Genomic DNA, 27,794 nt, shown 5'->3' on the forward strand with positions numbered 1-27,794 from the left:
CTGTTGTCTGCAAGGGCTACAAAGGTGTTGATTTTGGGTGGTTTCGTGATCGTCAGTACATCGATGGACTTTCTATCTAGACATCTATACAGAAAAAACATTTTCGAAATTAGTTAAACATAGAAACTTGTTGCATATTCAGAATCCGATTTTTTCGTAAATTCAAATTTTACGTTTACCTATGGTAACAGGCGCGTGAAATTTCTTCAATTTTTGAATTTAAGCTTTGACGGTCTATGTCGTAAAATGAAAGTACCTGCGACTCAAAATATACTCTGAATACACACCCTCGACTGGGTCAATTACTTTGTGCAGTGGATCAGGAGTAGGATTTTTGAAATTGAGAAGCAAAATGATCGAGTGGCATCGCGACGTAAGGCAAACATGGGTAAAGTTACTTCTTGCGTTATTATGCATAAACGACGCCCGTTTCGTGACTGGCGACAACATCACCAGATCATCGCGAAATGCAAGGACGGATATGTTCCCGAATTCAAAATATGTGACCTTTAATAGCCTTGGCGATAAAATTGGGGTGAGTCGTAACGGCATAATTTACTGGATGAACTGGGTTGAAAATGCTTGCAGGAAGAATTAGGTTTAAGTATCTTATAACTTTAAGAGGTTGTAAAAGATATAAGATCAGACGAAATATAATATATTTATGTAAGATGTATCTCTGGGTTAGTTTTCTCGTATTTTTTGTGTTGGTAGATGAAGTGCAGTATTATTCGCACTCAAAAAGGAGTGTTAATTTTATCCTACGTTGTAGGCGGTAAAAACATGGCACAAGGAATGTTTCATTTATTCTGCGAAATCTAGTTTCAATTGCTGATAAAACTTGTTCTGATTAACGATTTGTCGAATTCAATTGTATTTTTTTTTTTTTTTTGGATAGAAATTCAACATTTCTTTTACCATATTTGGTGAAGTCAACAAATCCCTCTCTCCATATTAAGGGACTATGATGAGAAATGACAACTTTTCACCATAGCTAATGTACCTTAGGTTTCACAGAAAAAGCACAGCCCTGCATTTCATGTACAAAACTTAAATATTGGAAGCGTTGAATACAAAATAATATGCAAGAGATTTCAAACAGAAGATCATATAGTTAGTTCTAAATCGACACACTTCGGCGTATCTCAGCCAAATAAATATTGTGATTACAACCTCGTCCGCTGATTCCGTTTCTATCTATATAATTGAGTCGTCAATTGAGCACGTTCGGAAATCTTTTATTGTGGAAAATTGATCGAAGTTATGGGAAGGATATGATGAATATATGAAACAGTATAGAACATAGTCATTCAAGTTAAAAAAAAGTAGCGGAAATTATTCATCTGCTTGAAATTTGTATGCATTAGATCGATTCAGAGAACTCCTTCCAAAAACTCACCCTGATCTTCAGTGGAACTCAGCCAAACGTACTGACGCATGTAAGCGATTGTTGTACATAGATATATCCAGCTAGGTTCCAGTAATATTTCAATGCAATATTTTGCCAATATTATACATTTTACAAAAATTCTAAACCTACCTGATCACGTTAACTTACATTCAATTAGATACTGGAATTATAACATTAGAGAAATCGCATTAATTCGATTTCCTAATAATGTATACCTGCAATCATGATCGTATAGTTCTAGAGCAACATATCCTATCATTTCTTTGATTCAATCGTAGTGAAATCAACATACTATACTGTTTGAACTAATGCATGTGGTTTTTACAAATTAATTGAGCTATTTAACAGAAATGGAAGTAGTACGAGGGACATAATTTTATCTTGTATACAGGGTGTCTCATTTTAATCAATCCTGTCAAACATCTCGGAATCCAAAAGTATGAGTGAAAAATGTTTCAGACAAAATTTGTAAGGTTCATCGGGGGAAGTAAGATGAGAGTGTTGAATTTTTCGTAAGTGGACTCGCCAAGGTCAGATGAAGATCAACCTGGTTTTTTTCAATGGAACAGTATATTTTTTTTCATCGGCATATGAAAGGGCATCAAATTCCACATCAAATTGTACTATACTTACCACTTTAATTCAACTGGTGATGAGATACGAGCCGGTCAAGTTGTCCTGGAAGATTCTTGTCATACTTGATTCATGACTTTTGCATGTTAAGCAGAATTTGCAGAGGTGTGTATCTGACAGGAGCCGCGACATGAACGCTCCCACTGTCACCCCCGTTTACCCTTTTTTGCTAAATATTTATATTTGTTACAATTCTAATGTTTATATTTCTAGATTACATAATTTTTTAATAGTTTATTTTAATTTTTTATTGATTCGAAATTTTCTTATTTCAAGTATTTTCAAAACGATGTTTGTTCATTTTATCAGAAACTTTGAAAATAAAACGTTATTCGTGTACCGTATTTATGATAGCAAATTACGTCCGGTTATAAATCACTTCAATAAATGTTCAAAAACATTTCCGGGCACTTCAATGCCCCGTTATGCTCTCATTTGAAATTGTTCGACTGTGGATAGTAGTACAGCTCTCGGAATAACGTCATACGTGTTGACAATTCGATAATTAGCTGTCGTAAATACGATTTACGAATAACGTTTTATTTTTTAAATTTCTGATAAAATGAACAAACATCTTTTCAAAAATAGCTGGAATAAGAAAATGTGCAATTATTAGAAATTTAGACTGAAAAATTAAAAATGTAATTGAAAAAAAAGAAATAATTTAAAAAATTAAGGATAAAACTTGAAATAAAAGATAACTATTTATATGAAAGGTAAAAAGGGCCACAGCGGGAGCGTCACGTCCTGGCCCCTTGCAGATGCGTGCCTCTGCGAGTCCTACTTATGATACAAAACTGATGAACCAAGTACGACAGGAACCTTCCGTACAAACTTGACCGACTCGTATCTTATCAATAGTCAAGTTTAGGTGGTGAGTGTATACGTTTTGATGCCCTGAAAAAAGACGCGGATGAAAAAATATAATGTTCCATTTAAAAAAAAAGACAAATTTACCCTCATCTAACCTGGGTGGATCCACTTACCGAAAATCTGACACTCTCATCTTCTTTGCCCTTTCGAACCTTACAACTTTTTTCTAAAACATGTTTGACTCACACCTTTTGTTTTCGAAATATTTGAATGGATTGAGGAAAATGAGATACCCTGTATATGACAGTTGACTGTATATACACTTAATGTACACTTGTCTTAATGTACTTCAGGGTACTATTGACTTCGGCATATTAAAAAAATCACTCCTCTAGTAATCGATCGATTAGAGAATCCCTGATAACCATAATCAATTTTGTTGACGCAGTAATTTCTTAGTAAGATATCAAAAATGTCATAACTAGGCTGAAAATGAGCCTTTATTCAGTTTTGGAGGTACACGAAAGAGAGTTAGAAAAAAATTGAAATTCGATTCAGAGTTGACATGGTGAGAAAGCACCAGCAAAAAAAAAATCATCAGCGAAGATTTTACCGTCCATGTTTAAATTCTTTTTTCTGTTTTAACGGGATTTCATGTTTCAAATCATTTGCTTATATCTCGTAGATTATAGAAATTATAGAAAAAGATTTTGCTGGGCGAATTAAATCAAAATGAATTGTGACTGTGAGTAATTCCGCTAAGTGTGCAATTATTAGCAAGCACATTTTTTTAAGTCTTGAAGTTAGCAAACCATGTTTTTTTTCGTAACGCCTTTGTACGACTTATCAAAAGAACGAAGTTGAAAATGATGAAGATCATGACCAAGTCAAAATGGCCTGGAATATTTAATATACGTCGTACATTATTTTTACGGAACAAATACAACCTGTGAAGTGAAACTAGCTATTTTACAAAACATGGCTAAATACCAATTCTGCGTGAAGGTGAGTAAGTTTGTCTGCAGTGTGGCTCCGCTCTAAACGATGAAAAAACTATAAGAATAGGGAAAAACTGGCCACTCCAAAAAATGGTATATTCACAAATTCTTTGATTATTGAGTCAAATTTAAAAAAATTTTCATTTTCTATTCCTTATTACAAAATTTTTTTATAATTATCTATTTTTCAAGCTGCAAATAAAGAAAAAGATAAATAATATAAAATATTCAATCTGAAATGAAAAAAAAAAACTTTAAGAAAAAATGTTTTTTTTTTTTTGTTGAATTATAATTGTAATAATAAGTTATATTTCATAGGTTAATTATTTTTTTATCTATAAAATTTTAGCGTCATCTATGATTTATAAACAAGATAAAAATTTGAAATATATATCTTCAATACTCTGTAATAGGATGCTGATTATTATTTGTACACTCAAACCTTTAGCTTTGTTCGGCATGAATATACTTGACCTTGAACGAGCTATATATAACGAGAAAATATTTTAATCGTGTTTATGGACAATTCATTAACTTTAATATAGTTAACATATTTGATATTCGTTCAAATTGTCATTAAATTAGGTATTTATTAAATATATCATAAAAACTATATTCACGCAAAAAATTATGATCATTATTTTCACTGGTAGTTTGAAAAATAGATAACTATTAATAAATTTTGTAATAAGGAATAGAAAATCAATTTTTTTTTAAATTTGACTCAGTAATCCATTGAAATTTCATGCTACAAAAAAGTTAAAGCTCAATATCTCGAGAAATATCGATCTTAGAGGTTTGCTTTAAAGGACTTTTTTTGTAAAAAATTAAATTTCCTACAAATGGTCTATTTAAATTTTTCCTGTGGGTTGAGCCATCAACAAAATAACGACAAAAACGTAAGAAATTACTACAAAATTTGACTTTAGTGATCTGTACTGCCTCACCGGTGTGAGTTACAGTTAAGTCGTAATGGGCACTTTTGTAAAGCGCTTAATCTTGAGTAATTTTCAAGTTCGGGCGATATGATAGCACAAAATGCCGCTGAGTTATAGAAATTTGAAAATAAAAAAATTAAATTTTACATGTAATTTAAATGTGAAATCTTCTCACGTTCTGGGAGAGTACTTAATATTAATATTAAGGGCTCATATTTCAGGAAATTTTTTTTCAAGCATTTCCAACAAAATTTCAGGTCGGGAGCGAAAAAAAAATAGTCCCAAAAAAAGCACCCTAATACATACAATATACAAGCATCATACATAATCATGGAAAATAAATGAATCTGCGCATATATTGTCCGTAAATATCTTTTTCATGCGGGTTGTGAGGAGCAATATACAGCAATACAGTAACAACAGTGATTACTGTCGTCTCCGATGATCAACGGTGCACGCAGATTCCAATTTTAGAGCCATTAATTCTTAAGGGGTCATGTCAGTGAAATTTTACAATTTTTCCATTTGCTTTGACTTTTGACTCACAATAAAGCATCATGAAACAAGTGGCTTCCGCCCGGTTTAAATCAATTATTCCACATGTGTCCAGATATTATTTGAAATAACTCCAAACTCCATGTTCTTGAAAAGGCACCTTGCACTTTGGAAAAAATTATAGTTCTAACAATTATAAAATAATGAAAAAATACAGTGCGCTTCCGGTCCTTGAATGTTTTATTGCTATACTAACTATAAAAAAATATAAACATCAATTATTATCTATACTTCGTAGCACTACCTCGCCAACGGTAATCGTATAGCTGTTGGACTGGTCGAAAAAAATCGACATTTTTTTTAATGTCACGTGTATGATAGTTGTAGAAAGAGGCAATAAGACGCCTGTTGTAATTTGAACCCATCATGTCAAGATTTAGTGGTATCTGAACGCAATTTTTCATTTTGTAGCTCAATAACGAGGCATTGTACACAAATGTACGATTCATATTTCTGAAGGAAATTTGATGCTCTACACAGTAAGAGCTAATATGAATTTTTCTTTTTTCAAGCATTTCAACTGCTATAAAATCATATTATTCAATTACTTTTTAACTCAAGCCAATGTATTATTTGCTTAAAACAGGTGCTTTCAAACTGGAATTATATGTATGACATGACTTGTAATAATTACAAAATAAATTTTCTTAGGTTGAAAAGTAATTGAATAATATGATTTGATAGCGATAAAGATGCCTTACAAGAAAATAAACAATATCTGCTGACAAGTCCAGCATTTTCGCGGTCAATCTCGAAAAAGGTGAATTTTCACATGATTTCAATTTTAACCTTAAATAACTTTTCAAAGAATTTAGCTATCAAAAAATTATAACAGTCCTTTTTTAGTTGAACATTAAACGTTATAGCCGGGTAAGCATGTCAAAAGTGCCATCGCTCGGTATGAATTCTGCAAGCGACCTTCTGTTTTCTATTGATGAATGTTGACCCATACCAAATTTTAGCGTTCTAATTCCATTTTGAAGTGAAGTTATCGCAAAAAAAACGCGATTTTCAGTCTTTTTGCGTTAAATCCGCTATTCCAACTCCAAGAATTATGAAAAAAATCACAAATCTAGCGGACATCTGTACACATGTCAATGATTTTTTTTTCAGTAGCAAACTAAGCGTCTGAAAATCCTTGAACATTTACATTGCTGATTTCCGGTGAATTCTATTAAGTGACCACCTTCTCTTTTCGACAGCTTGGACGTCTGGTTTTGTGTAATTTTCTGTGATTTTTTCAGTTGTTTCGTAAAGGTCCGTCATTGATAAAAAAATTAAATACCGATATTTTTAATTCTTTTATGGGCACGACCTCAAGATGATTTTTTCCACATACAGAAATAACACTGGAAACGATATTGTCTAATCAGTTTGGAAGAATGTTTCTGATTTAACGTTAGTTTTGAGGTCTTTGACCATATTTTTCAAAAATATAATATATTCTTCACAAGTTAAACTTGTGTACCGATCGTCACGAGCAGCTACTTCCGATCGCAAGTTCTAACACCGTTTTACATCGATGAGTAGATAATATTTCCAATCTTTGGTCTGTTATTTCGAGTTGATTCAGATTTGTGCTATTCAACTTTATTTGTTTGTTTAGATAAAGCTTTTGTATCATTATATACAATTTAACCAATCAGCTTTCATGTCCGATTGAATTTTGTAACTATAATTAATTATTTCATGAAATAAAATTTGACCCTCCGGCACTCCGTTCCGGAATTTGGGTACATGGGAACCTCTATGTTTGCTCCTGCAAACGCCGTAAACAGAATGTTATGATATGCGTATTCCGGACGCATCCACCATTCCGTAAAAATGCGAGGGAATGAACTTACCGGAGCGCGGATTCTAGTGAATTTTTCGTTTAATCTGTTCCTCGACAACAGTCGTTTTAGCTACACGGAGAGAAAATAGTCATTCAATCAACTGAATCGATTCAGTAGGTGATGAGGTTGGTGAAAAAATTTTGCTTCAATCATTATTTCGCGAAACTTAATATAACATAGTTAACATAACAAATTCCGTCAGGCCAAATCAACCAAACGAGTTATTTGAACTATGCAGCTGATTTGATTGAAAATTTGATAGGCTCAAACATATTTAACTGTGTCAACTCAATGATCCGGTTGAAGAAAGGGGTACCTACGGTTGAATGCGTGGAATCGCTTCAACAAAATATATTTGATTGGAAGCATTTTATTCGTTAACTGAACTGTTTCAACGACTTTTTCACTGCTTTTAAATTGATGAGATATTGATGCAATCCTTGCATTTTTGTACAAAATTTCTTCATGTCACCTGGCAATAGCTTCGTATCACTGACAATAAGATAAATATATATCGTCACCTAAGTGAGCATGAGTTAACCCGAAGACTGTGCCGTACTTTGGCGTAGTGGATACAGATATGCGACTAACAATAGGATGATAGGTATTTACGGACGAGCCCCGGTTCGAACTCCGAACAAAATCGCGCGGCGTTTATCCGACTTGCGAACACTTATAAGTTATTTGCATTATTGAAAAATCTACCGACTACGTATAAGGCTAAGAATTAAAATTTTTTTTTGTGATCAGAACTATTCCAAATGATTGCAGGACTTCCTTTCATTCCATGATTCAGTCGCGTCAGCCGAAATTTATAGTATTTCTGATAAAACATTACCTTACTTTATTGCTTGAGCATTTGTTCATTTTAACGATATGAGACTACACTCAACAAATAAACTGTTTCAATTAATAACTGAAACACCATATTGAGCTGAATGTTCAATTGCTTGTATCTAGATGTGATTTTTCCAACTAAATATTCAGGTTTGTTAACTGAGATTTTTTTAAACCAACAGAACATGAACTTGCATTGATCAAAAATTTATTAGATCAAAAAGTCGGGTATTCGGTTTGACAAAATGATTTTAATATCAACAATAATATAATATAGGTTACTCAACTTAATATTTCGATGACTGAACATCCTCGGATTTATGTTGAACAATAATTCAGTCAACAGAAGTATTTTTCATTTAGTTCGTGTAACTTATGAATTGTTGTAATAACCAAGTATTCGTTTCACCGCCCGTGAACGCCGCATTTAGTTGATCGAATTATCTTCTTTTTTTATTTGATTAATTAAACGACTATTTCCTCTCAATATATATTTTATAGTTGTTACGACTGAGCATTTTTTCGGTGCAGTACAAATCTTGTAAAATTTCTTTCGAAAGTCCATGGTTATCGGTGAAACGAAAGAAATAAACATTGCTACGGCTATTGCGATCCGACAAGTTACCACCTGATTGTACCAAAAAATCGCAATTGACAATTTCCTTTCCAGCGAAATTTTTGTGCTTTCAAAATAATGGTCAATTGTCAATAATACTGGATGTAAACCACCAATTTTATAAAGCTTTATTATGAGTTAAAATTTCAAACAAATCGAGACATAAAATTTTACTGATGTATCGACGTAAGTGGGTTAACCGAGGACTATCGTGGTCTGGCTGGCTGTTCCTTCTTTAAAAGCTGAGAGGGGACCGACTACGTGATCGTGATTACGGTATCCTCAGCAAGTTGTAAATTGCTTCCAGTAGCAACACCGAATGATGAATACTCCAATGATATCTTACTAATATTTTCATTGAGTGGAAAACTATTACTGAAATTGAACTGCGGAATTTGAGCATTCCAGTGGTTAAATAAAAACTTCCTATAAATAAGAAATGAATCATTTCAGGAAAATTCATTCCATTATTTAATATTATCTGGAGTTTCAAGCGTCTGAAAATGTTTCTCTTCATTTATTTTCCCATTGCGTCTTACTTGCAGATTGACCTTGATTTATCAATTCCATTTTTATCCATACCGTTGGACCCTGGGTATGGAACAACACAACCGTTGATCAACATAAATGCAAAAGCATTGGCAATTGCTGGGATATTCACGACTGTATCAACAATACTTGTTCCTCTGTTAGTTAAGCCTCACACAATGCGTAACTACAGTAAGTTGGATCATAATCATTTACATGAAAGGTGTCGCCGCACGCGATATTTCGCTGAAAGATAGGCACCAAGGTCACATGTGATTTGTTTAAAGAATACTGGGATGGTAACCGTGGACCATGCGCGGTGTCTACAGTTTCAGAAATGATACCTCCGCCCGATGCGTATAGTTAGCAAACATGTGCTCAATACCTAAGTGATTAAATGAAAAAAAGTGTAAAATCGTGATAGCACAGACTGCCCTTAAAAAAAAAAAAAAAAACCATTATTTTCAAATTTCAGGAATTTCTGTTTTTTTTTCACCAAGCGGGTGCCCTGGTCGATTTAGATGTTGACATGTATATCTCAAAATATTGAGGTTCACGTATCTCAAACGTGCAGAACAGCTTAACAGCCCTATTCTATATGCAATTCTGAACAAATATACTCAGATACATTTTCATTAGACACATAAATAAAGAAAGGGCATAGATGCTACGAAATCACAATAGTAAATTTGTAGAATTCATGTCATATTTTTATTTCTCGTCAAATGAAAAAGTGTTGCAGTGTGTTTGTTCAGAATTGCGTATACAATGCAATCTCGGAGACAGAAATGTTTCTTCAGAAATAGCAGACATCGGTCCATGGTTACAATGCTAACAGGCAGTGGACAAATCACATGCAACTTTGGCCTCTCTGCTCGATAACTATCGTTTGCGTTGGCACCATTCATGAAAAACTCCCGATATTTATATTAAATGTATGTGATAATTGGCTCCTGAGTCAAGCAAGGTACATCAATTTTCTGTATGTCTCTTCGGGCGTGATATCTATTACATGCGTTTCGTGTTATAGGGTCCGATAATTTGCAGCAGGATTGGGGAAATTATGGCGAAACCATAAACGAAGTATTTCTGGGCAACTCTTACCTTGCACCATGTACAAAAAGATTTATCTGTTCCGTTGTTTCCAAAGCATGCCGCAGCCAAGGGCAGACGAGCGTCGACAAAATCATAGACGGAATATCCAGGTATGCTAAATATAATTTTATTATAAATATGTATTGTGTATGATGAAAAATGTATGCGACCATATACACATCATTTATTCATTGCTGAATGTGAGACCCGGGTGATGTATAACTATAGCAAAGTTGGATAGGCAAAAGTAATTACAAGTGAGCTGAAAAAGAGATGCAAAGAAATTAAAGATAATTAAAAACTAGATAAGGCCAGGAAGGGTAAGAAAAGCGCGTAATACAGTACCTGCGCTAGACAGAGAACAGACAGAATGCATATATCAGGGTCACCCTACGTCCGTTCAAACTCGATGTCGAAACGATAATGGCAGAAGACAAATTTAAAAGCCGTATAAGAACACTTCTCTTCCCACATCTGCGGTAACAAATTCCAGAAATATACTCTAACCAACGTGGAGACCTGCTCTGTACGATGAAGGTTCAGTAAGGCTCAAGACAATTAAGTAAAGAGGTCAAGTTTGCCTGTAGACGACAAAGCATATCAACCATCGAAATAGTCGGGTTGAAGCCAAAGCAGATGGAGACTTCGAGCTAAGCCATATAAAGGCCAACACCACTGTTGCAGTAAGGCACGGGATCGGACTTCGATTATGGGGATCAATTATGATACTAATCGTAAAAAATCCTTAGTCTCATGTCAGACCAGTGAGAGTTACAGCGGAATGAATTATATTGTTTTGCGCTTAACGGTCTTATTATTGCGTTATACTAAGAGTGCCCTACCGTACATCGACTGGCAAAATTGTGCGACGCCGCGACGGTATGCCGCAGCCAAGCGGAGCTGTTTTGATCCCGTGCTGTACAGCAACAGTGGGCGTTGGCCTTTAAATTTCCAAAGGAGAATGCCTTGTCACGCCAAGCAGTGACCATTTTCTCCCCCGAAACAGGGGACGCAATAGCTTGAAAAACATAAATCAGATCATATCTGGCAATAAACGGGGTAGTAGTATGTCCACAATCAACCATAACATCACGATCACTAACCGAACAAAGATCAAGGGTGATATCAGATACGTGGGTAGGTAAGTTGGAAAACACGATACTAGATAAAGCACGTGAATAAAATAGAAAATGCAAACATTTTCTGCATCGTATGTGTTTACTAGTTGGTTGGAATTCAAGTCACCAACAATAATTAACTGGCTGTACATACTGAAAAACAGATTGAAGTCGCATCCAAAGGCCGTAAAATTGATGCGAGGCGGTGTAATCTCAGCGATGAGGTACTCTGAATGAGTGCTGCGATGTAAAAAAGGCTGGACCGTTCATGCGCAGAGTATTATGTATATACAGCGCCACGCCGCCGTCAATTTTTCTTACCCTCTCATTCCGGAAGACAAAAAAACCAGCGAGAGAAGTAATTGAGTCAGGACTAGCAGAATATAGACAAATTTCAAGACTGTAATGATCTGGAAGAGTGAAATAGTAAAGTAATATCGTATACAATCTATGTGGTCCCGTAGAGAGTTTGCAATGAAGCCGGAAATACGTAGGTAGGTAATATTTAGCGACGCAGACTGTGAAGTCATAAAAAACTAAGACGTCCAATTAGGCGAAAGTGTTAAGATTGAGATCGAGAGTCAAGAGGATGTAAATGCATCAAGGCTAAAGGTAGTCTGGATACGCTGCAACCGCGCACTATTGTCTCGTCTCAAAAAATAAATGATACTTTCCTTATGCCAAACATAGCGATATTCATTCCTTGCAAAAGTCTTGCCAACTATAACTGGCTTGTGATGATCTGAAAGGAGCAGCTAATTGACATAAATGTTGAAGGATGCACTGAGTAAAGCTGGAGGGAGGTCCATGGTAGAGAGACACCCACGCCGCTTTTTGGCGCCTCCGCAGTTCGTGGCTTAAACAAGAAGCGAGTTAGACGATTCGATCAAGCACTGGCAGATGTCATTGACAGAACACGAAAACGCGGGAACACAATGTCTCCACCGGTCAGTGCACAGTCTGGGGTTGTGAAAACCTGTCTAACTATAGCGGTGGTGAGATTATCACAAAAACAAGGAACATCCACGGTGATAACATCAGCTGCATCTTTCGCAGAGTAGCAGAATTAACAGGCTGAACGACTTGCTCAGGGTGCAGCAAACGGCAAGTTTCTGGGAGATAATCTCAGAGGAGCCTGTTTTCTTGCTTAAAATATGAAATTCTAACAGTGGCATTCCCAAGATGCTCCTGCGGAACAGCTCAACTGTTTGATTACGTAGAGATGTACGGGAACTAGGGCGGCTTTGAGGGTTAAAAATGGGATGAAAATTCAAATGGCATTTATGATCAATTGAAAAACAGACACAATTTTTCGTATTTGCGAGTTATTTGCCACATTTCTATCTATGAAAACCAATGGTATTTGTAAAAAAATATTAATAATGAAATCAAATATTCAGTGTTGAAGACGATTGCGGTTGATGTGGCGGCGCAGGTCGTGGCGGTGGTTGACTGCTGGTTCCTGAGGATGGGCACAACGTAGCAGATCTTACAAGAGGACCTTCAAGGTGTCACGGATTTTGATTCATTCCGGGTATGTTGTAGAAGGACCCACACTGACTACCTGAGTAACGGGATTTCTTTCAACGACCCTTAATTTTCGAGAAAAATTTTCGGCAATTCAACTCGTTCGTATCTTGTATGTCGGTAAATGTCTACAAATTCCAAGTTAGCAAGCGTAGCGCAGTAGACAAGGTTATCAGCTCCTACGCTAGCGATCCGGGTTTAAATCCTGCCTTGACAACACTTATTTTTTTTTTTTCATCTTACGTAAGATTAAAGTAATGAAATGGTCTATGCAAAATCTTATTAATATTGTAGCAAAAGAAGTTATATCCTTCATAAGAAACTGCAGTTTATTGATTTGATTATGTTATAAATGATTTGGTTTCTCTTGCCCGCTGTCATTGTCATCACTTGTTATGCTGTAGCAGAATTTTGGGTGTTATTTGTCGTAAAAGCAGCCAAAACACAAAACGCAGTAGCGCTACGTTCGGTAACATAAAAATTGCAGACACTTACCTGTATACGAAGTATGAGTTCAATTGCCAAAAACTTTTCTCGGAAACGAAGGGCCGTTGAAGAAATCCCGTTACTCCACAACGCAGGATAGGTTCCTCTAGAACATACCTGAGGTGCATCAAAATTCGTGAATGACAACTTTGAAGGTCCCCTTGTTAATTTATACTTCTTTTTGGTGTCCAAGAAATACGTCCAGGTGCCCTACAAGCAGCACTTTTGCCCAACGTTAGCGTGTGGTATCGATATTATCAATATATGGGTAAAGGAATAGAGAATGCACGATCCACGGATTGCTGGTAGGTAAAGCCATATAAGCCCAGTGATGACCAGAAAATTTGGGAATAGGCGCCAGGAGCGGAAGAAGTTGGGAAGCAGCAAGCCCACATGGAGACTCGCATAGAAACGCATGCTAGGTATCTGTCAGAAAAGAGCCAAGGGCAGAAGTCGGCAGTAAAAGTTTACAAAAACAGGATCGAGAAGAAATCTTACAAGACGTACTTCCAGAAAGTTATGCCGGCGACATCAACTTGTCGTGTCGGCTCACTTACGGAGATCGTGACCAGTATACAATTACTGGCACGTAGCGCCAACCAATCACAGCTATGTGCGAGTGATCGTCGTACCTATTGATGAGGCATAATACGGGACACGAAAAGCTTGTGTAGCAGGTTTTAAAAAAAGTCGCTTATACGGGCGCCAGGTAGAATCGCTGCGTCAATAGCACTCGTATTTATCAACGTATACGACACTGTATATAAAGGTGCCTACTAGCTTGAGCATGTTTGCGCGCACGAATGCTCTATTCCAGTGTTTCCCATTTGGTGGGTCGCGACCTGGCACTGGGCCACAATACCGTATTGCAGAATAGGTACCGACCAGGGCAAAAAAAGTTTAGGAAACGCTGCTCCAGTACATCATTTTTCAGCCCTTTTATTGTGCGAATGCACCGTTACACTTAAATTTAACGATAATTGGAAATTTACTAAAATTGTAATGAAAGTAAATTTTTAAGAACTATTAGTGCCGTAATTTCAATAAATCCGCGTATTATTTTTACAACATTATGGATTGTAAATTTAATGGATAAATAAAAAAAATAGATGTAGAACGGCTGTATAATTGATGGTAATAATTTTTCTGAACACAAACAGCATTTCAACAACTTGTCAGTAGCTACAATCGATGAAAACGCATATTTAATCGATTAGAAACCCTAGCGTATTATTTTTTCCTAACCAAGGCTCGAACATCGTTCGCTCGTAATGTTCTGATTACTAGTCAGACCTACCACGCCAAACTACTTTGTGGGAAACCATGACTTTATTTGATTGATAATTCAATGTACGGTCCACACGGGCACGATAATACAGTCACTGAAAACTCATCAATAAGATTATAGTTTCAGAATTCGTACTCGCAATACAATTTTAAATAAATTCACAACAGCATTTACTTTCCAAATTTAATCAATTGTAACATAGTCAGTAAATTGACAGTGCAATTGTCTGCAATTGAAAAATTGATTACTAATTCTAAAATGAACATGGTAATTCTTTCGGCTTTGCTGAAATCCGATATTGTGAAGTAATTTGTATAAAATTTATACACGTACAACTTGAGTAGATCACAAGAAAATTCTGGAATTTCTAAATACTGTTAAGAAACTTTTTAAATACAATACGTGTAACATACTATCAAGTAAAACTAAGTGCTATTAGACAATTTTATTGCAAAGTTAATGAGAATTCTTAGTAATTCACTTTAAAACACGAGACTTGTAATTTGGCTACACTTTTGTATAGTAAAGTATAGTAAATTTACAAGCATTTTTAACACTGTACAACAAAAAGAATATATTTTATAAAAAACGATACGAAAAAAAGGAACGAAATACTGAATTGACTCTTCGCGATTCCAAATCAAAATGCAAAATAAATCTTAGTTTTAGCTGCACTACTCACACTCTCAACAACAAAAAAAAATAAAAAATGATTATTTGAACGCTCTAACAGTAATCGTCCTGCAATTAACCAAGCCACATCGCCACTAATTTCAATTAAATATCAACTGCGGCGCTATTTGCCAAGTACAAAAAAAGAACAAAGTCAAATCTTACAAGTAATTGTGGCACTGACCACCAAAAAAAAACCAAGAAACGTATTTATTACACCATCCGCTCACACACAGCAATACGTAGGCTATCTTCGAGAAGTGACACTTTCAAGACACGCTAACGCAACCAAACCCCGTGTAGTGGAATTTTGCTGCACGCAATTTACAAATGAAATGACTACTCAAATGCCATGATTCTACTGTAAATTTACAACAAATAAAACTGACTCAACATGTAATCGCAAAACTCAGACTACGGCCAACAAGCAAAAAGATCGACAGGTAAATTACGAGCACACTTATTTGTAAATTCAAAACAGCCAACCGTTAGTCGGTGTGCTGATCTAAATCATTCTCGAATTTTGTTCGCGCGAAGGAAATTAGCGCTTATCACTGTGTCACCACACTGCAAATTCGCCAAATTCTTCGTATTTCCACGACATAAGGTATTTTCTTGCAACACCTGCATAGAAAGTCCACTTTTATGCAGCATTTAGAAGCACCGTAAGTAGTATTTTATACACATATGCGGGAAAAACTTTCGCGCATTGCTACCGTTGTGAGAAAAAACTTCGCACATTGCTAACGGTATACGAAAAAGGTGGTCGCGCTTTTATCCACGGTTGCGCATTTCGCAAACAGCTGCACTAGCGCCACTGATGGAATAGTTTGTCACTCTTTGCCGTGCTCGACATCGTGCCGGGAGGAAATGGTGTTATTTTTTTCATTTCATATTCTTATGTTTATCCATCGTATACTATTACGATGATATTGCTTTTTTTAATGGGATTTCAGTTCCTGCTTTAGGTCGGGGGGCTTCGCCCCTCGACCCCACCAGAGGCTTTGCCTCTGAACCGCAACGTCACGCACAGTGGTCTGTTAGAAATCCACTTTTTCAAGATTTTCGAACTTTTTCATTCATTGACTGGTTTCATTTTCTTATGTCGGACTTTCCATGACAGATGTAACAAAAAATAGAGTTCGATACATGTGCGAAAGTTAGCAACGCCTAACTCGAGTGAATGCGCCATACTCGCCCTTCAACTCGTCTTTGGGCTCGTGCTGCACCTTCACGCTCGTGCGGGCATTGCCACGTTCGCGCATTACTATTGAAAAACACTATGACTACACAGATAATTTTTCAGCAAATTCCACAAAATCGGCACTCAATTTCTCTAATGAAATCGCTAAACGGTACCGCAATCAGGACAAGGTCGATTAGTTTCGCTACGTGGAGCTGGCCGTTCAAAACATCCACTTTTACGAATCGCAATATTGCCCAGCTTTTATTATAATCTTTTATCGATCTTACCCATTAATGAGTGTGAGTTCTCGGTGTCTCAGGTCCAATAAACAAAAGTCAAATAACTTGAAGTTTCAACCCTTTGTGGGAGGCCCTCCTCAGACGATAAAGTACGTGATATACGCCAAAAATCATATAAATAGTAAATTCTTAAATGCAACACATCCAGAAAGTATCACAACCAGTAAAAAAATCAAGGTGGAACATAAATCACAAGGTCATCAATCAAAAAGAGCCCTGTAGCGGGATTACGTAACTCTCTAGCGACGATTATCGCTATCGTTAACGCCTCCTATCGACAATTGTCGCTAGTAGTGATTCTGTACGACGCGGTTAACGATATTTGTCGCTAGTTCGAATCGTTAGGTTACGATAATTGTCGGTCGGCTAGCGATGGATATGGAAGTCTCTCTAAGGCGTAACGATAATCAGTGACATAGTGGACGATAGTATTGGTGTAACAACGTGTCAATGTGTTGCGAGTGAATTTTTCTCTAGCCTTCAAAATAGTATTCAGATTTAAAAGGGATCGAAAACTTCATCATGCAAGTGAATATGAAGATCCACTTTAACAAGCAATTATTTTTTTCAGCACAAAAATATAATCGTTTTAACGTTCTCTATAAAACGGTGTTCATTATCCAAGTAATTGTATGAAATTCAAAAACATACTTTTAAGGTTACGTTGACTCAATCCTCAATATCTTTCCAAATATACGAGTCCATTTATAAGATATCGTAATGGTTAATTAAATAATAGTCTTTAATCAACTCTTTCGATGCTGAGAAATAGACTTATGAAGAGGGCTCAGTCAAAGTAACCTAAAAAAATATTTCTGAATTTTATACAATTACTTGGATAGAGTGATTCTAATCATTAATAGATGACAAACAGAGGACATAAGGCCTTTTTTTCAAATCAGTTTAGTTGAGCATTGCAAAATTTATATAGTTAATAGTACTCAAAGTAGCTAAAACCATTGGAACTGTTTGGGCTCAGTATACTTGCACTGTTTCATTTTTTTCCATTTTTGATTAATCGGAGAAAAGTTTTTTTATACAACGCGAGGAAAGATCACGGCAAAGATACAGATTTTGTTTGAGTTCACAAATAATCTATTCGAAGTTACTAGATTTTTAGTCATAATATCTGCGACGTTGTCAAATTTGCTGAAAATCTATCGACGATGCTAGCGACGTAGGGTGATTCTGTAACTTAGACGCAACGATATTCATCGATACAAAATTAGTCACAGGCGCATCGATGAATGTCGATAGATTTTCAGCAAATTTGACAACGTCGCAGATATTATGACTAAAAATCTAAGAACTTCGAATAGATTATTTGTGAACTCAAACAAAATCTGTATCTTTGCCGTGATCTTTCCTCGCGTTGTATAAAAAAACTTTTCTCCGATTAATCAAAAATGGAAAAAAATGAAACAGTGCAAGTATACTGAGCCCAAACAGTTCCAATGGTTTTAGCTACTTTGAGTACTATTAACTATATAAATTTTGCAATGCTCAACTAAACTGATTTGAAAAAAAGGCTTTATGTCCTCTGTTTGTCATCTATTAATGATTAGAATCACTCTATCCAAGTAATTGTATAAAATTCAGAAATATTTTTTTAGGTTACTTTGACTGAGCCCTCTTCATAAGTCTATTTCTCAGCATCGAAAGAGCTCATTAAATATTATTATTAAATCCATTCTACGGCGAATAAAAAATGAACTTCTTATTTTTTATATTAAAAAGCCATCGACAGATTTGATTAAATACTATTATTTCATCAATCCTTACGATATCTTATAAATGGACTCGTATATTTGGAAAGATATTGAGGATTGAGTCAACGTAACCTTAAAAGTATGTTTTTGAATTTTATACAATTACTTGGATAATGAACACCGTTTTATAGAGAACGTTAAAACGATTATATTGTTGTGCTGAAAAAAATAATTGCTTGTTGAAGTGAATCTTCATATTCACTTGCATGATGAAGTTTTCGATCCTTTTTAAATCTGAATACTATTTTGAAGGCTAGAGAAAAAATTCACGCACAACACATTGACACGTTGTTGCACCAATACTATCGTCCACTATGTGACTGATTATCGTTACGTCTTAGCGAGACTTTCATATCCATCGCTAGCCCAGCGACAATTATCGTAACCTAACGATTCGAACTAGCGACAAATATCGTTAACTGCGTCATACAGAATCACCACTAGCGACAATTGTCGATAGGAGGCGTTAACGATAGCGATAATCGTCGCTAGAGAGTTACGGAATCCCGCTACAAGATTTATCAAGCTCCTTTGGTGCCAGATTACTTTAACTAATAGATTTATAAATATAATAACCCAATAAACGTAATCAAATAAGAATAACCCATGGTTTGTGTGGGTGTGATCCAGATCTCTTTTTCATCAATGACCTTGTGCTGTTCCACCTTCATTTTTTTATTGATTGTGATGCTTTCTGGATATGTTACATCTAAGAATTTACTATTCATATCACTTTGGCGTATTTCTTGCACTTTACCTTCTGATGATGGCCCCCCTCAAAGGGCCGAAACGTCAAGTCATTTGATTTTTGTTCATTGGACCTAAGACCTCGAGAACTCACACTCATTACCCGGCTCTTATTGGCTCTGTGATCACGTACTTCTTAAATCTGGCTTATCACTACGTCGATTTCCACTGTCGCGGCATACTGATTGGCGGTTGGACTTGTCGCTGTACCAGAGTTCGCCCGCGGCATAGTGATAACTTCGCGATGTGATGAGGCACTGGTGAACGAGGAGAGGCTACGACTCGGTTGTCAGCAACGGAAATGAATGTCTTCCACCTTCGTTTCTCTCGCGGCAAACCTCTGCGTTATCGTTACATAGGGAATGTAACCTCGTGGCAGGCTCCTCTCGCGCTATTAGCCTCATGCTCGGCAATTTGCCTTCGAAACTCCCGTGCTGTTTTCGCCAGATAATGTCGCTCAATTCACTACTGATTCTCTACTTGATGTTACACTTACTCGAAAACAAAAATAAACAAGACTCCTGAAATATTTCACTCGCCTGCCTGTAATGTATCCCCTCTTAGAGTTTTGGATCCGTGACCCTCGTCATGGCGCTCTTCTCCGGAATGATTACTATTGCGAAACTCCTACTTTTTGGTTCCACCTAGGGTTCGGGGAGCCGTACGTATGTGCATTAAAAATGCCACGTTACAATATCTCTATATTATAAAGATATTTTGCCGCCGCCGCCGCTGTGTCAGGAATCCAGACCTTCCTTCCACCACCCGCCCTTCGCTTCACTACCTCACCCCCTCCCTTTCCCGCCCTGGCCCTATTCTCTGCCGTAATGTCCGTCACCAGAAAGACCGCCCGTCTTTCCATCCTTCTATGCCTTGACAAATCCAACCTCGAACCCACATATATGCTCTCATACCTTTACACATTTAACCCTTTACTCTAGGTATATGCTCTCATACCCTTACAGATTTAACCCTTCACCCTAAATATACCCTTATACCTACGCAGATTCTACCCTTCACTCTAAATATATACCAGTATACCTATAGAGTTAAATAACCCTAATATCGTATCACATCGTCGTACTATATTATAAAAAGATATTGCCGCCGCCACCGTATCAAGAATCCCCTTCCACTTCCCTTCACCCTCCCGCCCTTCCGCCCCGCCCTAGCCATTTCATCCATCACCCGTCTTTCCCCTATTTAACCCGTCACCCTTTGATCTTTGAGCTTCAACTTTCGACCTTCGACCTTCGATTTTCGATCTTCGATCGACCTTTGACCTTTGATCGACATTCGACCTTTGCAACGTTTATGCCCTTGTGACGATAACGATTTAACTCTTTACCCTAAGTATATACCATTAAACATATGAAGATTTAAACCTTTACCTTACGTATGTACCCGCATACCTATGCAGATTCAACCCTTTATCCTACGTTTATGCCTATATGGCTATAAAGATTTACCTTTCATCGCACGTACATACATGATACCTGTAAAGACTGAACGTTTCACCCTACGTATATGCCCTTATAGCTGTGAAGATTCGACCCTTTACCATACGCATATATCTGTGACGATTTAACCCTTCACCCTATCTATATACCATTATACTTTTAGTGATTTAACCCTTTACCCTACGTATAGTATACTGCAAAACCTATGAAGACTTGACCCTTTACCTTCTGTATATATATCCACCGATGAATCAAGGATTCAACACTTGACCCTTTATACATATATAATCTCTATCGCCACCCCTCTCCCCTTCCATCAAAACTCGAAAATAGGGGTTGGTGCGCGAAGCGCGCAGGGGAGCGAGGCCCCCTAGTATATACCGTGTGTCCACGAAGAAAGTGCGCACCTCATGCACGTGCATCAAGTCGTTCGAATTACATTGGCCGACAGTTACCGCCTGATTGAGCAGCCGACACAATACCAATCGCGACTGTCAGGAAATGTCCCTAGGAGCCCGCCGCGCCGTTAGCTGTGGGCAACTGATGTCGGTGTTGTTACGAAAAACAGTTCATTGATTCGGAGCTGATCCGAAGTAAAATAAATCAGACACACGTTAATCGTGTCATTCAAATCATCGGATTCCTTCGACGGTCAATTTATCACTATAACCCATAAATCATTATTAACAAAATACTTTACCAAAACTTCGCACTTCCCTTACGAAGTCGGAAGAGATTATGTTCGCCACTCGCGAATTGATGCTACATGAGTGTAAATAAAAGTGACGTGAACCAAATAATTAACGGTGAAGAGTCATTCACGGTTAACTGAAAAATTATAAATTGAAATTCAACGAGATACATTATCTAATGTCATCGATTTCATGAAGTGAGAAAGGTGAAGGGCGATCTCTGTAACGAGCGAATTCAGTAAAAAGAGGCAGAAAATCGTACTTTTCGCATAGAACTCGATCTGAACTCCATCATGTAAGTGAAAATAAGTCTGTTTTGATACGAAAATATTTTATTTGAGGGGTTTTTATAAAAAACGGTGCAGAGTTACATTTCATTATTCGTTGTAGCGAAACGTAGCGATAGATTATTGTCTGATGTTGAATCCGATCAAAATAATGTTGTTGCCATCTCTTTAGGTACAGTGAACAGTGGAATCGTCGCAAGCTTCGTCGGACCCTACAAATTAGTCAAAAGTTTGAAAGTGGGAAGATAATTGTTTAAATTATATCTAATTGTAAAATTTACGAGAAATTACCCTCAAGGAAAGAAACCCCAAATTGGGTGTAAATTCGTACCCCTAATTTTTTTCTTATGGTAAATTAGTATTATCTTCGAGTTGGGGGTACGAATTTACACCCAAGTGGGGTTTTTTTCCGTGAGTGTAGTCTTGTAATTGTTCGCAAATACTGACAGTAGAATTTAGTAACCACAGAACAAGCTCGACTTACTTCAGAAATACTACATTCAAATGACTTTATTCCAATGGCGTCATTTATTTATGAATTATGACTGCATATTCTGTAATATTAATATTTCTTAGTACCCTAAATACACGTTACAGCACATTCATTTTTTATAGGAATAATAGCATGAAGGCGTCGCACGAATCATCTTTTAATAATAATATGGAATCCTTTGTTCCCGGATACCTGAATTCAGCATCTTCAAAGAACCGGAACCAATGCTCTTTTTATTGCAACTTGGTTTTCTTAGACTTCCTCAGAACAAGATAACTTCATTGCTACTTTGCCGGGGTATCTTCTTAACCTGTAAGCAGGCAAAACTTGAAAATGTCAGGGACAAAGAAAAAGTCGAGGAATTTCATTTGTCGCTAAGGAGTTTTGAATCAAAAGTTCGGTGAAGACCGTGTTCGCAAAATCCAATCGTACAGTTTTTGAACCCGGTAGCATTGCCACAAGTAGTAAGCATTTCAACGATAGTATATAATATTTGATGAGGACCCCTTGGATAAGCATAATGCAGAAAATCAGAAACTAAATTTCATTGACTGGTTCTAACGATAAAGGATAATATGTGAAATTTCATAAATTTTAAGAACCCACGAACAAACTCGTAAAATATATACTGAGTAGCTACCCAACACTATTTAACGACAAAAACTGAAATCCGAGGTTAGTTGATTTTAAACTACACAGGAATACAGTCACTGAAGAAGTGAAAAATACTCACCTCTGTGCTTTTGGCCGCAGGAATGAAGTAGCACTATGAGTCAGACAGTTAAGAGATGCTAGACGAAATCGCAATGACCAATATTGGCAAACCATCACAGATGCGAGGAAAAGCAAGGGTTTTCGTGGCAAGCATCCTGCGCAGACAACCTTCTCAAGGTTTCCTGTGGCTTTCCTTGAGAATGAAGACAAATGTCGGGTTGAGAACTCGGAGGTAAAGCACGATCGAGCGACATCTCTTCGACTTCCGGGAGAAGCAAACAATCACTATTCAATGTACCTAAAGAGATGGCAACAACATTATTTTGGTCGGATTCAACATCAAACAATAATATATCGCTACGCTTCGCTACAACGAATAATAAAATGTAACTTTGCACCGTTTTTTATTAAAATCCCTAGAATCAAATATTTTCGTATCAAAGCAGACTTATTTTCACTTACCTGATGGAATTCAGATAGAGTTCTAAGCGAAAAGTATGATTTGCTGCTTCTTTTTACTGAATTCGCTCGATACAGAGATGGCCCTTCACGTTTCTCACTTCATGAAATCGATGCCGTGAGCCGATGTATCTCGTTGAATTTCAATTTACAATTTTTCAGTTAACCATGAATGACTCTTCACCGTTAATTATTTATTACACGTCACTTTCATTTACATTCGTGTAGCATCAATTCGCGAGCGGTGAACATAAGCTCTTCCGAGTTCGCAGAGGAAGCACGAAGTGTTGGTAAAGTATTTTATTAATAATGATTTTCGGATTACAGTGATAAATTGACCGTCGAAGGAATCCGATGATGTGATTGACACGATTAACGTGTGTCTGATTTATTTTACTTCGGATCAGCTCCGAATCAACGAATTGTTTTTCGTAACAACACAACGTAGGGACATTTTCTGACAGTCGCGGTTGGTATTACGTCGGCTGCTCAATCATGCAGTAAGTGTCGGCCAATAAAATTCGAACGACTTGACGCACGCGTATAAGGTGCGCACTTTCCTTGCGGACACACGGTATATATATATATATCGGGCATTTCACGAAGAAACGACCAAGCCAAACTGATGGGGTCGAGAATTTAATACTATATTTTTTTTCAATAAGGTTTTGAGTTTGGAAATATATTCCTAAAGGGATTTTTTAATACTATTGAAAAGTCAGTAAAATGTTACTAGTTATGTCCAATTTTATTCCAAAAAAAAATTGATAAATGTCAATCAAATGACATTTCATTATACGTGATATGTGAGTCAATTAATTACAATTTTCTCCTTTATACCACGTTTCCTAAATATCATTTTTGATCAATAAGTTGCCCAACAGTTAAATTTTCTAGTGATTGAGTTTCAGTCAATATTACTCACAAAAAACTGGTTTTTCACGAGTAATGCTTAATAATGTATAATCATGAATACATAATAAATAAATATTCAATTATAATAAAAATATGTGAAAAAAAAATAAAACACATTTTCGTACTAAAATTTTTTCAGATTTTTTTTCTGAAATATTATGTAAAAAATTGAAAAATTGTTATTCCATGGTGTATGAGGGCTTGAAACGTTCGTAATTTGACAAAAATTAATTTAAGATTTGATTTTTCCAAATACACAATGACGTATTTTCAGGAGGCGAAAAAATATCATTATTTTCGTCTCTGTTGGTTTTTATGATACTGCATATTTTTTTCTTCAAACTATACTCAAAAACAAAACCTTTCTGTTCTTGATGTTTTTTTGAAACATTCTTTTTTTCTATTAGAAACTCAGCCTTGAATATGAAATTTTTCAAATTGACCGAGAGTGATTCTGTCTAAACGAAAGCGGCAATTAATCCCTTTCCCATTAACCCATTTAACCCCCCAATCGGCAAAAAATCCCTTTAGGAGTATATTTTTAAACTCAAAACCTTTTTGAAAAAAAATATATGACTAAATTCCCGACCCCATCGGTTTGGCTTGGTCGTTTCTTTGAAACATTCTTTTTTTCCATTAGAAACTTAGCCTTGAATATGAAATTTTTCAAATTGACCGAGAGTGATTCTGTCTAAACGAAAGCGGCAATTAATCCCTTTCCCATTAACCCATTTAACCCCCCAATCGGCAAAAAATCCCTTTAGGAGTATATTTTTAAACTCAAAACCTTTTTGAAAAAAAATATATGACTAAATTCTCAACCCCATCGGTTTGGCTTGATCGTTTCTTTGTGAAAATATAAATATATATATATATATGTATTCTGACGCTTGGTGATATCATGTACCCACACAAACAACATCAACGGGGCACATGATGATGATCCAACGCACAACACGACGCGACAGATAGACTAAGCCTCACCCGGGTGTGACCGGATTTTCTATACATATTAGCCAGCTGACCAGCAGTCGACGGCAGTATCAGAGGCAAAGCACCTATGCTGACTCGAGATCGTTAAAGCAGTGTTAGAGGATAAAGTCTACGTGTCTCGTCAATGTAAATGGGTTGAGTTCATCTCGAAGCAGTACGATAATCTAGAGTCTTTTCTTATCACAAAATAAGCAGATATTTCAGTTAGAAGAAACTTAGAACGTCTCAGGGGTATGGAGTTACAGCAACCTTTGCATTCTCATTATTTATAAAAATTCTCTTAGCTTACTTAAAATAGCCAGCTAAACGTAAACATCGAAATCAAACTATAGTCCAGAAATATTAAGCTTCATTCATTTTCTGTTGTATTTTCTTCATTTTCTTATTTTTGTTATTATTTGCTATTTTCACTTATATTTCTCTTGTATAATCCATATACGCAGGACGCGATAAGTTTATCAAAATTCATATTTGTCAGAGTTGTTTTCTCATCTGACAGAATAACAGATGGCTCGAATAGAATCGGTTAGTTTTCAGCAACGGTGATGCGGGTAAAGGTGTACGACACTATGTAATCCGTGTCCGACGAACGATATTTGAGGATCACGAGTCAGATAGACAGCCACGGCATTCGCCCTAGTCCGTAGGTAGAAAAGCTCGTGCACAAACAAAAAAATAAAATAGAAACTACAGGTTTGGTGGTTGAGTACTGTGGAGGAACATGGCAACGCTAGCTAGTCTGTCCGAGTACACGCAATAGTGATAGAATGCTCTTCGATGGCGTGGCCACCCGGGTCTATAAAAATGCTGCGAAGGTAGTGGAACCTACCCGAGTCCGTAATCCAAGATATTGCTAATCAACCAGTTTTTTTTTTCTAGTCATTACATTAACCATTTTCTTTCCTATTAAGAGAGGGGCTTCTGTCAATTCATTTGAATAATCTAATTTTGGTCATACGTACACACAGGTCAAAGAACTCTCAGTGATACGGCTTCATGAGCTAAGGCTCAGAAAAAGCCGTGAAATTTAAAATATATGATATAATATTGTGATGGTCGTGATCCTCAATGACATTATAGTTAGCCGATGATCGTATATGCTAAATTGTCTACAAGAATTTTTCAAGACATTGATTTTGAAGTCACTACATGATTTTGAAGTTGCATCATCAATATGTAGTATGGCAAATCATGCAACATAATCTTGAATTGCTCTTTCTCGAATATTCGAGATATTACTTTAGATCAAAGCACTGAAAACAGATTGAAAACTTCGTACAGATTGCTACATTTATTAATATTTGTTTTGTAAATTTGTTCCAATTTTAATTATATTCTCAGATGGAATGTAAGTGTGCGAGAAAGTGTACAAAAAAGTTTTTTACAGTCAAGAATCAGCGATAATCAATTAAAACTACTAATTTGAACTGACAGGTTTGATCCTTCCATTTTGTAGTTCCACTTTAGTCTTTCTGGGTATAATCTGAGGTATGGGGCAGAAGCGTAGACTTTCAAAATCATGGAGAAATAGCGTTAGATTTTCCGGTTCATTAAAATATAGCGTATTTTTTGAAAATTGTTCTGAAACTCAGTGCCAATACCTGCAAACTGGGTGCGAAATTTCTATAAAATCCCTGAACACGTTCAAATTGCGTGAAAGTAATCTTCAGTAATCAGAAATAATCTTCAGTAATCAGTAAGACCTTATCACGGGATGTTAGGGTTATTGAAATTTTTTATGAATATGTTCTCACCAGGGTGAACCTTAGACGCTAGCTAATTCAGCTTTTATTTTTTCATGGCAGTCACGAATGGTTCAATCAATTGGTGGAAGGTACTGCAATTCAAGAGGCAGTTATTGCAGGAAGACGATCGAAAAACAACTGCAATGTAGTATATTCAGGATGTTTCTTGTCTACGAAATTCTTCGGAAGTTTCCCGGATCCAACCTTCCCTTAATGAAACTGCTTCGTGACTGGTCAAGGTTGCACACATGCTGTATTATGGTACTAACATGGTCATGATGTTCCTCTGCGATAAAAAAAATACCTGATATAGGTCCTCGAACCAGTTACTTTCTGGCACATTTCTATCAAAAGGGAACCAATTCAAAGAGACAAAAGAACAGTTACCTCGGCCGAAGTGGAGGGAACAATGATTCGACGTATTTTGAAGAAGGAGATGCAACACTAATTATGTTGTAATCATAGTTTGAATCAATGGTGACATGAAAGATGAACAGCCCAGCGTAATTTTCTTAATCGAAATCATCTAGATGCAGATCGTTAGAAAATTTGGTATTTGTTTTGAAAATTAATGTGTTTTTACATCGTACATGGTAATTGCTATATCCCGTATAATGAACTTTAAGGTATACAAATAATTATCGAAGGTTATTTAATTTTTACTCTTATCATGTGCTCAATCTTG

General features: G+C 36.3%; 1 protein-coding gene across 1 annotated transcript; it reads left to right on the forward strand.

Moving 5' to 3' along the window:
- Positions 1-272: 272 nt before the first annotated feature.
- On the forward strand, positions 273-27,737 carry LOC124303727 (uncharacterized). The gene is made up of 4 exons (XM_046761309.1): positions 273-535; positions 9,182-9,356; positions 10,195-10,369; positions 27,170-27,737. The coding sequence occupies exons 1-4, from the start codon at positions 353-355 to the stop codon at positions 27,321-27,323; spliced, it is 687 nt and encodes a 228-aa protein (XP_046617265.1). The 5' UTR covers positions 273-352; the 3' UTR covers positions 27,324-27,737.
- Positions 27,738-27,794: the final 57 nt, after the last annotated feature.

Source organism: Neodiprion virginianus, chromosome 4 (assembly GCF_021901495.1).
Source record: "Neodiprion virginianus isolate iyNeoVirg1 chromosome 4, iyNeoVirg1.1, whole genome shotgun sequence".
Taxonomy (NCBI): domain Eukaryota; kingdom Metazoa; phylum Arthropoda; class Insecta; order Hymenoptera; family Diprionidae; genus Neodiprion; species Neodiprion virginianus.